The sequence below is a fragment of the Carex rostrata genome, chromosome 13, assembly GCF_964058835.1.
Source record: "Carex rostrata chromosome 13, lpCarRost1.2, whole genome shotgun sequence".
NCBI lineage: Eukaryota > Viridiplantae > Streptophyta > Magnoliopsida > Poales > Cyperaceae > Carex > Carex rostrata.
The window spans coordinates 3,149,078-3,164,845 of record NC_135930.1 but is presented as its reverse complement, the minus strand read 5'-3'; the positions used below and the strand labels follow the sequence as shown (position 1 = coordinate 3,164,845).

Sequence of the window (15,768 nt, the reverse complement as noted above, 5' to 3'; positions counted from 1 at the left end):
CTAAGTGAGGCTATGGCACTATGTATAGTGCAAATTGGTCCGTACTACGGATCATTATTTTGATTTTCAAAATCCAAATAGTCAATATGAAATGTTCAATGTAATTTTCATATGAAAATTCATATGTACTTGTTTTACTATTTTTTTAGATATGTTAAAAATCACTAGTTTTGAATGGTCTACAATCTTTAGATCAAGTGATTTTTGACCTATCTAAAAAAGTAGTAAAAAAATTCTAGAAAATATAAAATATAGTCAGCAAGTACATTTTCATATGGAGATCAAGTTGAACGGTTCAGATTGATTGCTTGGACTTTGAAAATGGAGATATTGATCCATGGTATGGACCAATATGCGCTATGCATAGTACCGTAGCCTCACTCATCTGTCAATGTTTGCTAAGAGAACGGGAATATAATCTAATTACCTTCCTTTTTTTTTTCTTTTTCTTATTTTAACAAGCTAGTATGCCTCTGACAAAGCATCTAAGGGTAGCAGTAATAGATGATAACCCTTTCTTGGCTTCAAAAGGCTATTTAAAAAGGGATCAAATGCCCGATTCTAGAGTTAGTACAGTCACTCCGGCTACTATCAACCTTTTCAAGGGTAAGAGCGTAATTTTTCAAAGTTGTATTAGTAACCTCTAATCACTCTACTCATTTGAAGAACATTATTTAATTCTTGAACAGAGATTGGTGCATGGGAGCATGTTCTACACCAGAGGCATGCTTTCTTTGACCAAATGCAGGTAATACTTCTGTAAAAATTACGCAATTACCCTCACATTATTTGCCTACATAATTGTATTTATTATTTTAACTACACTGATATTTCAGGTGTGGGATTACACTGGTTTGGGGTACACTAGATATAATGCTAGAGATGTGGGAAAAGAATACCTTGGGTAATTTAGAAACTTCTCTTTTTTCATAATCCAGAATTTTCAATTCTTGCATTATATTTTTTCTGGATTTTCTGAAAGTGCTCAATTTTTTTTTTTTATATCAATGTGGATTTAGGTGTGTTGTGGAGAACAAAGTGCTTTGCAACTCTCTTCTTTTATCTTTACAGGTCTCAACCATTTCTTTCCCTTAAATTTTTTTTTCTATCATTGTTTTTTCAATTTTTTTACTGTGAGGTTTGTTTCCCATCTGAGGTTGAATTTATGCAATTTTTGCTAAATCGGAGGTTATTCAAGCTTTTGAGGTGAAGAATACTGTACAGTATTTACCATATTCGTCAGGTCTTCTAATGCCATGTAAATACAATCTTGGTTGTTTGTAGAATTAAAAATTATTTAATAAGTGCACTGGAGATTTAATTTATCTAATTTTAATTATTATTACTTCTTTCTATTTGTTTGCATTAGAAGAAGGAAGGCTTTGAGAATATGATACACCCCACTAGATTGGCATCACTGACTCTACCGTCAGAAGTAAACCACAGTAAATTTGCAAAGTTAAATTTGACTGATGGAGAAACTCTGCATGCAAAATTGGTGGTATGTTCATTTGTTTCTTCCTTTAACGATATGCTTTCTCTTACTGTTTCTTCCTTTGTTGACAAATAATTTGATGAATAAATGAACAAATAAACAAAACTAAATGCAAAACAGTAGTTGTACTTAAAAGTGCGATCCCAAACGAAATCAATCAATCTTGGATCAGCGTACCTACTATTAGTAAATTTCTATGGGATGTGTATGAAAATAGTTCCACCTAACCTATCCATCGTATATTTAATTTCAGGTGGGGGCTGACGGGTCAAACTCGCGTGTCAGAGAAGCGGCTGGTATAAAAACTACTGGCTGGAATTACCCCCAGAGTGCCATAATTTGCACAGTTGAACACTCTTCACAAAATCACTGTGCATGGCAAAGGTAAAATGTATTGTCCATGCTTCATAAAAACTAAATAAAGAGGCAAAATGTTGATTCATCAATAAAACTCAAAGAGCTTACAGAAAGAGGCATTCACAGAATACAAAAGGGAACTAGATTTTATTGAGTTGAAAGTTAGATTCTCTGTATGACATGGTATTAGTTATATGTTGGTTACCATATTTTCTCGCATATGTAACCATAACCATTTTGCAATTCAATATTTTTTAATATTTACAAATGCAACCTTGCATGTCTCATATTTGTGGTCAACCCTAATGCCTGTTTCAGTTATATAGCAATTCACTTAAGTTTGATATTGGATTTTATGTGCAAATATTAAGAAAATTTTGGGGGTCTTAGTTGAAAATTTTGCAGATTTATTTTATATCAAGTATTAATCGATGAAACTCAATGCTTATTAAATTTTACTGATAAGATTCGCAATCTTGCATTGCAAAGGTTTCTCCCCGCGGGCCCCATTGCGCTTCTCCCAATTGGTGACAACTACAGCAATATTGTGTGGACCATGTCCCCGGACCAAGCTACACAGCATAAATCCATGGACAAAGATAAATTTGTAAACTCTGTGAACCATGCATTGAATAATGGCTATGGGCCGCACCCTGAGTCGAACAGCTTGAGTAATTTACTCGACTCTATTGCTGGTACAGTGATGTCCACAAAAGAGAAATTTGAGGTACCGCCTAGGGTTTTGGGGGTGGTGTCAAATATAATGGCATTTCCTCTGCGGCTGAAACATGCAAATAGCTATGCCGTAAAAAACGTAGTTCTAGTGGGTGATGCTGCTCATACTGTCCACCCTCTAGCAGGTCAAGGTGTGAATCTAGGGTTTGGTGACGTGTCGGATCTGGGAAGGGTTTTAGCTGAAGGTGTCTCAGTCGGTGCTGATATCAGCCAGGTATATGTTTTAATATATGAGACCATAGTCTTTTATAATATTCTAGTTTGTTAAACATTATGTTTTTATCTTCTGTATCCTTCTGGAGTATTTTTGCACATGCATTTAATTCGTCTTTTCATAGTATTTCATAAGAAAAATTAAAATTTATATCTAATATATCTTGTGCATATAGTTCCATTTTTCTAATTTTATTTCTATAACCAGAAGATGATGTTCTTTCCTTATCTAAGGTCTTGATACCAAACCGGGAATAAAAGAGAAGGGTTTAATAAAAATTTCTTATACTTTAGTAGTACCCAAAGTTATCCTGTGCCTTGCAAAAACCTACAAGGAATTACAATATAAACCTATATATAATATAGAGTGAGGCTATGGTACCATGCATAGCGCAGATTGGTTCGTACTATAGATTAGTTCTTCGTTTTTAAAGTCCAAACAGTCGATCTGAACCGTTCAACATGATCTCCATATGAAAATGTACTTGAAAACTAAATTTTACATTTTTTTACAATTTTTTTATACAGGTAGAAAATCACTACTATTAATGAAGTAGAATCTTTATATTAAGTGATTTATTACCTATCTAAAAAAATAGTAAAAAAATAAAACAAATGTAAATTTCGGTGTACAAGTACAATTTCATACGTATCATGTTGAACAGCGACTGTTTGGACTTTAAAAATGCAAGTATATATCCGTAGTATGAATCAATATGCGCTATATGCATAGTACTGTACCATCACTTCCCATATATAATATATAAATTTATGCATTGTTGCACAAGAGTTTGCCTCTTTTAAAATTGAACCCACTATTTGCTTTGTAACAGCTAACTTTGCTGAAGAAATATGAGAGGCAGAGAAAGACATCAAACATACCTATGATGGCAGTTCTTGATGGTTTTCAAAGGGCTTACTCGGTCGATTTCTGGCCTCTTAATATTTTACGGGCGACGGGTTTTCACGCAGCCCAATATATCCCGCCGCTAAAGAAGAATATTATCTCTTATGCCATGGGAGATCAAAAGTTACCCTTTTTTTCTTAAAACAAAATTGTTCAGTAGTACCTATACTACTTTTAATCCAGATGAATTTATAGCAAATCACAGGTGTTATTAGCTTATATCTTTGTTTTACTGTATAAATATTTGTTTTTTAGTCCCATCGGTCTTAAACAGAGAAAAATAATATTTTTATGTGTTCATGTTTTCTTTTGTACTTGTATACAGCCCTTAGTTTAGTAATTTGCCATTTTGCTTTTTTTTTATCCTTCTGTTTGTACTTCTTTTCGGTTTCTTTTTTCTTTTGTTCCGTGTTTCATTTCCCAACCCAGCATATACCAGAACATGTATGACCAAACCCGAGATGTGTTCGGAGTCGGATGTACATAAATTTTAAAGGTAGTAATATATTTAACCTATGCTTCTTATTTGTAGTTTTGTACAAGTTCAAAGGAGTGAGGATATGGTAACAAGCATATTACGTATCCGTTCTTGCGGCCATTTTTATTAATACCCAAAAAAAAATTAATTTTAAAAATAACTCCGCATTTTTTTTTTTTTAAATACCTCGACCGCTTGGACCTGGGGCAGTCCAAAAACCAAGCAAACCCTCGGGTACAGAGGCGGGCCACAAGACAAGCAGACCGTCCCTGTCCGGTGCGGGCCACATCCCATCCAGACCGCCCCTGTTCAGGACGGGTCACACCCGTACCAGACCACCCCCCCCTCCCCCCAGGCGGTTCACTGTGGATCTCTATATATTTCCATTTTTTTCTCTCCTGCCTACTCCAGATCATTTTAAACCTTCACTCGTAGAGTGTACAGTAATCAGCCAAAAAATTGGCGATTTTCAAGTGATTGCTACAGGTAATTTTATTTTTTTTAATTTTAATATTTTTTAATTAATTTATTAGTCATTGATTATTATACATTTCTTTTGAATTTTAATATTTTTTAATTAATTTATTAGTCATTGATTACTATACATTCAGTCTATAATTATTATACCTTTAATAACTGTAGCATTTACTGTTCAATTATTGTAACTGTAATAACTGTAGCATTTACTGTAGCAACAAGTATTTTTTTTGTTTTATTTTATTATTATTTTCAAATTAGCTATTTATTACTGTATCTGTTATAATTAATGTATAATTACTGTAATACTTATAAAGGTAAAGGTATTTTTTAAATGTAGTTTGTTGAAAAGATGTTAGTTGCACTGTATGTGGGCGGCAAGCTACAAAAGGGGTGCAGATGGCGTGCAGTACACGAAAGAGGCCACATTTGGTTTCGAAATTAATGAAAATATCACATTTCAGGAACTTAAGCAGCTAATATACGAAAAGACTACTGTAAACCCCAGCATGTATGAAATAGAATTGGCTACATGGATTGACAACTCACGTGGGGTGGGGGTAGACCTTACTTTATGAGGTTTTCAATAACAGATGCAAATTTGTGGATAGTTGTGTACACTCAATTTGAGTCTAGTGGGGTCCCGGTAATGGACATATATTGGAAGAGGGTTCCCCGGGCTGGGGCTGGACCTTCAAGTGCAGCTGGGTATAGATCTTCAAGTTATGACAATTCGGGTTATGACAACCAGGGGTACCACCACCACTCCTCTTAGGAAAACCAGAGGTATCACGGCCTCGGTTATGACAACTTGGGGTACCACAACTCCCCTGAAAATACTGAAGAGTTACCACCACCACCCAGACAAGCATCCATAATTCCTAGATTTCCAACTATGCCAGAGTCAGAACCGGTACCCGTTAATCTATGTTAATATAAATATATGTTAATAAAAATTATTAATAATAAAATACTAATTATATAATATTAATATATTAGTAACAACTATAATATTTTATAATATTATTATAACAATTATTTAATATAACTATATAACATATTAATTATATAACAACTAATATAACTAATATAACATATTAACTAATATATCCCGACGAGGAGACACTTAAAAATTTCTCCTCTTTTGCTTCTTTCCAGACTTCTAGTTTACTAGATTTAGACAGGATACGCGTATGTACCACTTTTGCTAAAGGTCTGCAGCTCACATGCATTGTTTTAACTTTTATCAAATCAACGTGTTATTTTTGTCAAATCACCACTCAAAAAATACCAATACACATAAAATTATATTATTATAATAATTATTTAATATATAATTATATAATTTTATATTAATAATTTCAACTAATAAAAGGATATCAATTCTACAATCGAATCGAATAAATGATCTAAGTATAGAATAGGGACATAAACTGTAACCCTAAATTCGACCATAAACTCTAACCCTAACCCTAATTTTTTATAACAACTAATATAACATATCATGTGTTGAGTTTGACACATTGAAATAACTAATATAACACACATATTTTTATTATCACATAAAAAATACATGATACAACTAACATTTAACATTACAATTACTAAATTAACAACATAAATCATCTTTCAATACACATGAAAAAAAAATCTCACCCATTCATCTCACCACACTTAGAAAATATATATGCTAACCAATAACCCTAACACATGAATTTTAATCGAATTGTAATTATAATCAATTACCAAATAACATTTTTCCCCATTCAAAAACTCTAAACCTAAACCAATCATTAATCTTAACATTTTTTTTGCTCAAAAACCCTAAAACAATCACAATCCTAACATTTTTTTTTTCAAAAACCCTAACAATTTTTTTAATTACAATTATTAATTTAATCACACTCATAACCGCAATCACAATCACAATAATCACTCACAATCACATTTAATCGCATTCAATCACATTCAATCGAATCGAATCGATTCGAATTGAATTCAACAATTACACAACTTAATAGCATTCAATCGATTTGAATCGAAAACTTACCCGAGAGAGAGGGGTGGTAGCGAGGTAGAGGGCGAGGGAGGCGCAGAGCTGTGGTGGTGAAGATGAGGGCGAAGCACCGGCAAGGTAGAGAGAGAGAGAGAGCGAAGAAGTGGAGAGGTGGCGGAGCAGTAGCGGCCTTGGTGGAGCACCGGCGGCGGCGTGAGGGGAGAGCGAAGAAGTGGGGAGGCACTGTTTTTTTTTCTTTCGTTTGCTGCAGAGTGAGGGGAGCGCGAGACAGAGAAGGGAAGGAGAGAGCGAGACAGAGGGGTCACGGGAGGGGTGGGGGTTAATGCCTAGCGGACCGCCCGTGGTGGGGGCGGTCTGCCAGAGGTATGACCCGCCCATGGGGGGGCGGTCCGTTTGGGATGTGGTCCGCCTCTGCTGGGGTGATTCGCTGGGATTTTTGGGCCCCCCAGGCCCAGGCGGTCGGGATATTTGTAAATGGCTACCGTTCTTGCTATGGATCAATATTTTTATTTCTAAAATTCAAACAATTGATTCGAACCATTAAATATGCTCTTCATATGAAAATGAAAACGCATTTTGAAACTAATTTTTTTTTTTTACTTTTTTATTATATAGGTCAAAAAACTTTGGACTATCTTAAAGAAGTGATTTTTTTATCTATTAAAAATAATAGTAAATAAATTCTAAAATATTGTAAAATTTTATCTCCAAGTATATTTTATATGTTGATCATGTTTAACTATTCGGATTAACTTTTTGAACTTAGAAAATAAAGATATAAATTCATAGTATGAACCAATATGTAAAATACATATTAAACTCAATCAAAAGATCAATAGGGTGATTAAAAATGTTGGCTTGTAATTTGAATTGTATGGGTTCGACTTTTGTCTTTGAACTCATCAGGATCAATAAGTTCATAAATCTAGATTTGTATTCTATGTTAAACACATATTAAGTCATGGTTAATTGTTTAAAACAAAAGGAAAAAAAGGCATCGTATCTCCCTTTTAACTACTTTTCAGAATCTTCTGTGCATTTGATTATCAAATCCAAAACCTTCATAAATGTAGTAAAATGAAAAGAATTTAATTATGAAGTCCCTGTTGGTAACTTGTTTGTATTTTTATTCTGTCATTTTATATTTATTCAACGTCTATTGCTTTGTCAAAGACCGCCACATCAATGGGAAACAAATCTGCTGAAATCCCCTAGGATTTGAGGAACCTGAATTTCTCATTTCAACGGTCTATATATTTTAATATATATTTTGAGATTTGTGCATAAAAACTTTCTGCTTTGAGATTCGTGTATACAAAATTTAGAAGGCTGAATTTAGTATTTCAAGGTCCCTGATTTCAGCAGATTTGATTCCACATCAATGTGGGAAAGCACTTCGCATCAGTCATTTCTCCTTTCAATAGTTTATTATTTATTATTCAGAGTAAAGTTAGCACTAACAAGGTTTTTCGGTGAGTACAATTCTTTAATCAGTTAAAAAAATAAAGGTTCATGAGTTATTTTAATGTATTATTTTTTTATTATTTTTTGACTGTTTGACTTAGTACTAAATGAATTTGAAAATTTAAAATTTTGATATGTACATACATCATTCGTGAAGTACAGTTTCAATAGTTTTAATTTGTAATTTGAAATCAATTTGATAATTTTTAGAATTATGCTTACCGATCTTTCTTTATGGACATAATGCATGCTAGCTTTGCTCTATTTATTTAATATTAAATTTATTATTTTTATTTTAGAATGTACGTAGAGTTTACTTTTTTAAATATGTAGAATATTTGTATTTTTCAGACGAAAAAGAACAAGTTATATAGTGATTAAAATTTGAATAGTTTTATATAAACAAGAAAAATCATTATTGTTTATTTGCTTTTGAAAGAACATTATTAGAAGAAAGGTCGGCAAGCAAATTTCCCCGATTGTACCAGGAAACCTCTATCTTAATTATTGTTAAACTAAAAAAAAAAAAATGTTATTGCAAGTTACTCGAATCGTTAACTCAAACGAATAGACGCGGTTTAGTCGCCAACTGTCACCGACAATCGTGACCATATTAGCAAAAAGATAAAGACCAGGATCAAATTCCAGGAATCTCCGTTGATCATCCCCTTGAAAGTTTCCAGTTCATATTCTACGAGGTAACAGTATATTTCAGGTTAGATATAGACCGTTAGATCAAATCTGAGCCCTTTAATATTCACGGCACTGAAGATTGAACGGTTCTGATCTAAACTCCAAATTTCTGTTACCTCAGATCAATGAGGATAAAATGAGAAAGGAGTTTCTCGGAATTGGGGGCATCAAAACCAAAATTCTTTAACCGACTGAAAGTATCAAGCGACTTGGTCTCAAGCTCAACCGAGAGAGAGAGAGAGAGAGAGAGAGAGCAGAGAGGAGGGGGGCAGAGAAGGAAAGATTTGTTCTTGTTTGATGGTTTAGATTTCACCGATCGCTGAAATCTGGGATCAGAAAGAGAGAAATTTGTGGGGAAACAAGAGTAAGAGATGGAGAGACCGCCTGAGAACGACATTTGTTCTGTTTGCCATGACAATTTTACCTTACCCTTTCAAGCCAACTGTTCCCATTGGTTCTGTGGTAATTTTCTATCTTGTATTATTTTTAATTGAATTTTTAGGAGTTTATGATCTGATCTTGGAGATCCCCAAAATATCAGTAAAAATGAAATTGTGTAATACTAGAGACTTTAAAGCTTATTTCTGTGGATAATTGCCTTTCCCCAAAAAACCAAATTAGGTTACTTACTGGTATAACAGATGACTTAATAGGTAAGCATTGACCTGAGCTGGAACTGTTAAATGCATTATATTACTGATTATTTCCCAAAATACCCCTCTGATATTACATGGATTTTGTGTTTAAGTGTGGGTAGTTATGCAATTTCGATAGGACAATGTATAATGACGGTATGGCATCATGGATTGGCACTACAGCCATGCAAGTGTCCGATATGCCGTCGTCTGATAACACTACTGGTACCAGGTGAGATGACGAGAGAACACCTGGCGAATCCACGAGCCAATGAGGTGCTGACAAATGTCGAGAAGTACAACGGCCTCTTTGGTGGGGGCCCACGCTCCCTCATGCAGGTCCCACACCCCTCTTTTCTCTCTTGTTACTTTTCCTGTGACAGTTCTTCAGCTGTTCGTGACATAGTTAAAAAAGAGTGAGGTTATGATACTATGCATAGCACACTTTGGTGCGTACTATGGATGGATGCATATCTCTATTTGCAAAGTCCAAACAGCCGATCTGTACCGCTCAACATGATCTCCATATGAAACTGTGCTTGGATGCCAAATTTTACATTTTTTAGAATTTTTAATATATATTTTTTTAAATAGGTACAAAATCTCTTGATCTAAAGGTTCTGGACCATTCAAATGTAGTGATTTTTAACCTATCAAAAAAATATAAAATGTAGTCTACAAGTATATTTTCATATGAAAATCATGTTAAATGGTTCAGATCGATTTTTGGACCTTAAAAATGGAGATATTAATCTATAATATGGACCAATATGTGCTATGCATAGTTCCATGGCCTCACTCTAAAAATAATCTGAGTCAACAAACAATGGGTGAAATGAATTCTACAGACCTTGGTTCAGTGAAACATAGATATTTTTTAGAATGAGACTATGGTACTATGCATAGCTCACATTGGTTTGTACTTTGAATCAATATATCCATTTACAAATTTTAAATAGTTGATCTGAACCGTTCAACATGATTACCATATGAAAATATACTTGTAGATCAAATTTTACATATTTTTTATATTTTTTTTTACTATTGTTTAAGATAGGTAGAAAATATCTTGATCTAAAGATTCTAAACCATTCAAAAGTAGTGAACTAGAAAATCACTTGATTTAAAGATTTTACCTATCTAAAAAAAATAGTAAAAAAGGTTTAAAAAATTGTCAAAATTAATCTGCAAGTATGGTCAGGTTGACTGTTTGGACATTAAAAATGAAGATATGAATCCAAGGTACAGACCAATGGGTGCTATGCATAGTACTATAGCCAGATAGCCTCAATCTATTTTTATACTTATCTTTTTAGATAGTAGTTTTAATAATGGAAGCTTATGTTGAATTTGTTCCTGATAAGTGAAGATTTAAACAATTGAGATGTACCAATTTTTCAAAAACAAATCATGTGAACTTATAAATTAGAAAAAAAAAATTAAAATTTATAAATTTCAGAAAATAAATGAATAGGTATGTTTGGATAGCCAAGAATAGCACTGTTCTGAACAACCAATTGGTATTCGTAAAATCTCAAGAATGGTGCTGTTATGCTATTCTGGGTGAAACATGGAATAGCAAAATAGCTCAAAATTACTATTTTCTTTCTTTTCTCAGTTACTAATCCCAATTGCTCTATTCTTGCACTAATAGGAAAATTAGGTCAAGTGTATATTCTTATCATATTGAGTTTGTATTAGTTTTCATGTTGTGAAATTCCGTACTGCTTTCTTTTTGTTAAGAAAGGGAATTATGCATTTAAATGCTTGAATTTTGTATATTTTTTTCCGGCAGAGGTTGCAAGATTTGCCATTTTTCATAAGGAGGCTGTTTAGAGAAATGATGGATCCCCAGAGGAGCCTCCCCTTTATTTTCCGTGCTCGCATGATTTTAGCCGTAAGTTCTCTTGAAAAAAAAAAAAAAAAGGAAAAAAAAAAATCTAGAAATTAAAGTATGATAAAATGGATTTTGTTTGCATTCTGTATATGGTCAATATCAGGAAAAAAAAATTAATTTGGTATAATTTGTGAAGAATAATATAGCTCAAATTTTGCAGATGGCACTGAGTGCGATTTATGTTCTGAGTCCAGTGGATATCATACCAGAAGGTAATTCTTTGTTGATTAGTTTTTCTTTTCAACACTTTGTATTCAGCATTTAATGATGTTTCAAAGGGAATGTTTTATTGCCCTCTTTAAGAAATTGTGTTAAATAGACTTAGAAATTGCAATATATTAATTTCATTTCTTCCCATTTTCATGGCGGTTTGTCTTGAGATTGAAATAAAGAAAATTTATACTGTTACCTTAGTTTACAGAAGGGATATGTTGTATTGATTTGGCCAAAATGATGGTTTAAAACTTGGAGGCGGTACAAAGCGATAGTTGAGCAACTAGTTTGTGAATCTCAGTTACAGTTATTGAACACCGTAATTGTTCTCAGATATATTGTTCTCAGATAGTTGATTATTTGAGGTTATTATTTTTTTTTTTTTTTGTAAGGCTGAATTTTAATCAGGTTGGGCCAGCAATAATTTAAAAGCAAGCTCAGAACAATTAGTTGCCAAATGATGAAGAAATTTTTACCAGACCCAGACCTGGCCACCTGCTAGGAATTCAGATCCCCTGAAGTAACTCAAATTTTGAGTTTGGATCTGGACCGTTCGATCTGCCTTGCACGAATATTAAAGGGCTCTGTGCATTCCATCTCGGGCCATGCCATATTGGCCTGAACTCTGATCGGACGGTCCGGATCTAAAACTCTATTTGGGTTTATCTGGACCCCACCTGTTAGTGGTTCAAAATATTGTTGCAATTTTTCTTTCTGAGAGAATAATATTTTAATAACTTTGATCAGGAATATTTGGCATTGCTGGATTCTTGGATGATGCTCTGATATTGGTTGTTGTTTTTCTACACCTTGCTGCTGTATACCGCTCTGTCCTTCTTTACCGCCATGGTGGCACTTGAAATTTTCTTCTTCTTTTTTAACCCTTTTTTTTTATCTCCTCCACCCTTCAAAATGGATTATATAAATAAAGCATTTAATTTTACTCTGGTAGTTGTATATTATTTCTCCTTTAGTGTGTTGTGGTGGTGGCTCTATGATCTTATACTCGAATGGAACTTTGTGACCTTTCTCTTTTTTATCATTTGTTGGTTCCCATTTTCCACTTTTATTATTTGATGTTGATGTGAGGTCTATGATGGATTGTCAATTCAGATATCTATACAAGCATCTACCATGGTGCCATGGCGCTGTTAAGTACTTTAGATTGACTATTTGAATTTTGAAATCACAAAAATGAATTGGTATATCAAGTTCTCTATATATATTGTCTATGCCACTGCAGCATTTGATATAAGGAAGTAAATCAATTGAGATGCTAAAAGATCCTCCAGCTCTCTTCGAATGAGCGAACGGACAGTCTTTTAGACCTTAATAATATTATCCCAACTGTTACAGCAGGAAAACAATTTTCTGTTATTATCTGAAACAAGGGTTTGGTGTATAACTAAATACTATCCCTAACTGATACAGCAGGGAAGACAATTTTTTTTATAGGCTATTTCTTCATGCTTAAAAGTATTGCTAGTAATGTGAAGACACAATTTACATTCACCATATACTTGAAATTCTAGTTCTCTCTGACATGAACCAGACATCCAAGTATTCTTTAGTTTAGAAAATAACAAGCATATGAAACTTAATAATACACTGGAAAAGTAAGCTGTACCGAAAGCAATTACACAGTGAAAAAAACAAGTTAATTATAATATATAAGGGAGGCTATGGTACTGTGCATAGCGCGGATTAGTCTGTAGACTACAGATTAATATTTTTGTTTTTAAAATTCTTAAAAACAAACTAAAATCACTATTTTTGGATAGTCCATAATTTCCAAATCAAGTTATTTTCTACCCATATAAAAAAATAGTATTTTTTTTTCTAAAAAATATAAAATTTTGCTTACAAGTATACATATTTGGTTTTGGCTAATATGCTACGGGTAGCTAAGAGGCCTCCGTGCTACGGCTCGGATTTCGAGTTTTCAAAATCCTAACGGTCGATCCGAACCGTTCATCTTGTTCTCCATATTAATATGTGCTTGGAGACCAAATTTTACATTTTTATGATTTTTTTTACTATTTATTAAGCCACTTTGAAAACCGCTGATCCAACGGTAGTTTCTGGTTTTACTGTTGGGTTAAGCCACCGTTGGATCAGGGGTTTTCAAAGTGACTTAATAAATAGTAAAAAAATTCATAAAAATGTAAAATTTGGTCTCCAAGTACATATTAATATGGAGAACAAGATGAACGGTTCGGATCAACCGTTAGGATTTTGAAAACTCGAAATCCGAGCCGTAGCACGGAGGCCTCTTAGCTACCCATAGCACCGTAGCCACGTCCTACATATTTATATGGGAATCATTTTGTACAATTCAGATCAATTGTTAACTGAAAATTTGAGTCCATAACTCAGATCAATATGCGCTATGCATAGTACAACAGCCTCACTCATAATATATAATCATTTCCACATAGGATGTTCATGTAACATATGCAAGTGCGAAAGCAGCTACTCTTGATTCAATAAATGGTAGCAACCTAAAAGCCATATTTAACATGACAAAAATAATATTGATTGACAAATCTTCGGAAAGGATGATAATTTTTCAGAATACAAAACTTAGATGTCCTTTAAAATTGATGGACGAATTCTTAGCAAATTCTGAAATTCATCAGTTTGTGCCACAGCTTTAAAAACTTCAGGAATACTCATAAATTTGAGACACTCTGCTTTAAGTTGACTGCAATTGTGTTGCTCGGCCAAGATTATTATAGTCGCAGCATTGTTCACACAGAGATTCTTGCACAGTAAATCTTCACATATCAACCTCAACCTCTCCAACTGGTACCTATCTTTCATGTATTTATTGGTCACATTAAAATTGGTAAAAAAATTAAAAAAAAGGAGAAAAATAAAAAAAAAATCTTATACATACCTATCTGCTGCTACTAGCAAATGCTGAGCCATCAATATCATATCTTTCTTTTCACATTCATCATTACTAGTCCCCTCAAAATCAGGTAGTGAATCAGAATATATGAAGTAAAGCATAGATTTAAAAACTGGTGCTTCAATATCTTCAACTGTTATGGTGTCTGTCCATTTCTCTTTCATACAACCGAAAAGCTCGGCATTGAAGACAGCCGATCTTTCTGCAAGCACACATCGATGAGCTTTAATTCTCTCTCCATTCAGTACAAATGTAACGTCCGCCCCCTTTCCGCTCTCCAGTAGGTTAATCCAACTTTGGTTCAAATTCGACGGTGGAACAATGATGCCGTAGGAGTTGGTTGCTTCAAGCTTATATCCTTTAATCACAGTAACAACACACTTCACTGTGAAAGCATCATCTTTAAGATATTCTGATACCTCAAATTCAGTTCTCTTTGCAAACTGACAATAACCCCTTCTGTCATATTTTGAAGACCAAGTATAAATTCCTTTGGATGCAACGCTAAACTTAGAAGGGTCACCGTTCGGTTGAAGTATGGTGAAACTTATTTGCGCCTTCACTTTGGTACCTTCACTTCCAAGTTGAAGGAAAATGGATATAAAATCTTGAGCATCCCTGCTGTATCCATCGGGATAGATTTCAATTACCCAGTTATATCCACCGACAGTAAAAATATCAGAATAGAAGGTTGTTCCTATGCCAATTCCTTTCATCAGGGAATATCCATAAATCTTAAACAGATGTGATCCAGTTATGGTTTCTGTTCGAATTGCTGAGACTGTCTGAAGGTTTTGATGACTAATAGCTTGATCGGATAAACCCATTTGGATGTATCTATCTTCCCCAGATATTGTATATGTTAGTTTAGAGAAGAAAAGAGAGATTGTAATTTTTCTATGATCTACACCAGAATCATTTTAACAGGAATTTAAACCCTATTTTTTATTCTATTTTTGAGTAATTTGAACCCTATTTTTGACTGGATAAAAAGGAACAATTAATTTAGAAAGGTGTCGGAATCTTTTATTTTAGCTACCTAAAAATAGAGTAATCTTTTTGTTTGATTGAAATTAGCTTTTGTCCTTCCAGTTTTAAATTGCTCTTTCTGAAAAAAGGATCACATCCTTAGTTAAATTATGTCAAGTATAACCAATTTTTTTTTTTATGAAATTCATTTATAGGATTTTGTAAATGCAATTCGGATGTTACTTTCATCCATTTGATACTTCTAAAAATAGTATTCAAACTAGAAAGTTCAAATTGTTGATGT

At 33.5% G+C, this 15,768-nt stretch overlaps 3 protein-coding genes across 7 annotated transcripts in view; 2 read left to right on the top strand and 1 right to left on the bottom strand.

The window, feature by feature from the left end:
- The window catches only part of LOC144564207 (uncharacterized), a 30,740-nt gene that overhangs the window by 1,039 nt on the left and 13,933 nt on the right, over positions 1–15,768 (top strand). Inside the window, exons 3-10 of one of the 4 annotated variants that reach the window (XM_078313769.1) lie at positions 463–606; positions 690–748; positions 837–904; positions 1,020–1,071; positions 1,370–1,501; positions 1,749–1,879; positions 2,342–2,801; positions 3,634–3,866. In XM_078313769.1, the coding sequence (XP_078169895.1) occupies positions 463–606; positions 690–748; positions 837–904; positions 1,020–1,071; positions 1,370–1,501; positions 1,749–1,879; positions 2,342–2,801; positions 3,634–3,849 (1,262 nt within the window). In that variant the 3' untranslated portion in view covers positions 3,850–3,866. Of the gene's footprint in view, positions 1–462; positions 607–689; positions 749–836; positions 905–1,019; positions 1,072–1,369; positions 1,502–1,748; positions 1,880–2,341; positions 2,802–3,633; positions 4,014–15,768 lie in introns of those variants that run through there. The other 3 variants (XM_078313768.1, XM_078313770.1, XM_078313771.1) reach the window with 3 other exon arrangements.
- On the top strand, positions 9,019–12,637 carry LOC144564620 (uncharacterized). Of its 2 annotated transcripts, none has more exons than XM_078314226.1 (5): positions 9,019–9,298; positions 9,611–9,810; positions 11,267–11,368; positions 11,529–11,580; positions 12,329–12,637. In XM_078314226.1, exons 1-5 carry the CDS (start codon positions 9,208–9,210, stop codon positions 12,439–12,441), a joined length of 558 nt encoding a protein of 185 aa, XP_078170352.1. In that variant the 5' UTR covers positions 9,019–9,207; the 3' UTR covers positions 12,442–12,637. The 2 variants fall into 2 exon arrangements, with proteins under 2 accessions (XP_078170352.1, XP_078170353.1); XM_078314227.1 differs by having other exon boundaries at positions 9,022–9,298; positions 9,594–9,810.
- On the bottom strand, positions 14,080–15,348 carry LOC144564656 (BTB/POZ and MATH domain-containing protein 2-like). The gene is made up of 2 exons (XM_078314262.1): positions 14,481–15,348; positions 14,080–14,393 (listed from the first exon to the last, which is right to left on the bottom strand). The coding sequence occupies exons 1-2, from the start codon at positions 15,320–15,322 to the stop codon at positions 14,165–14,167; spliced, it is 1,071 nt and encodes a 356-aa protein (XP_078170388.1). The 5' UTR covers positions 15,323–15,348; the 3' UTR covers positions 14,080–14,164.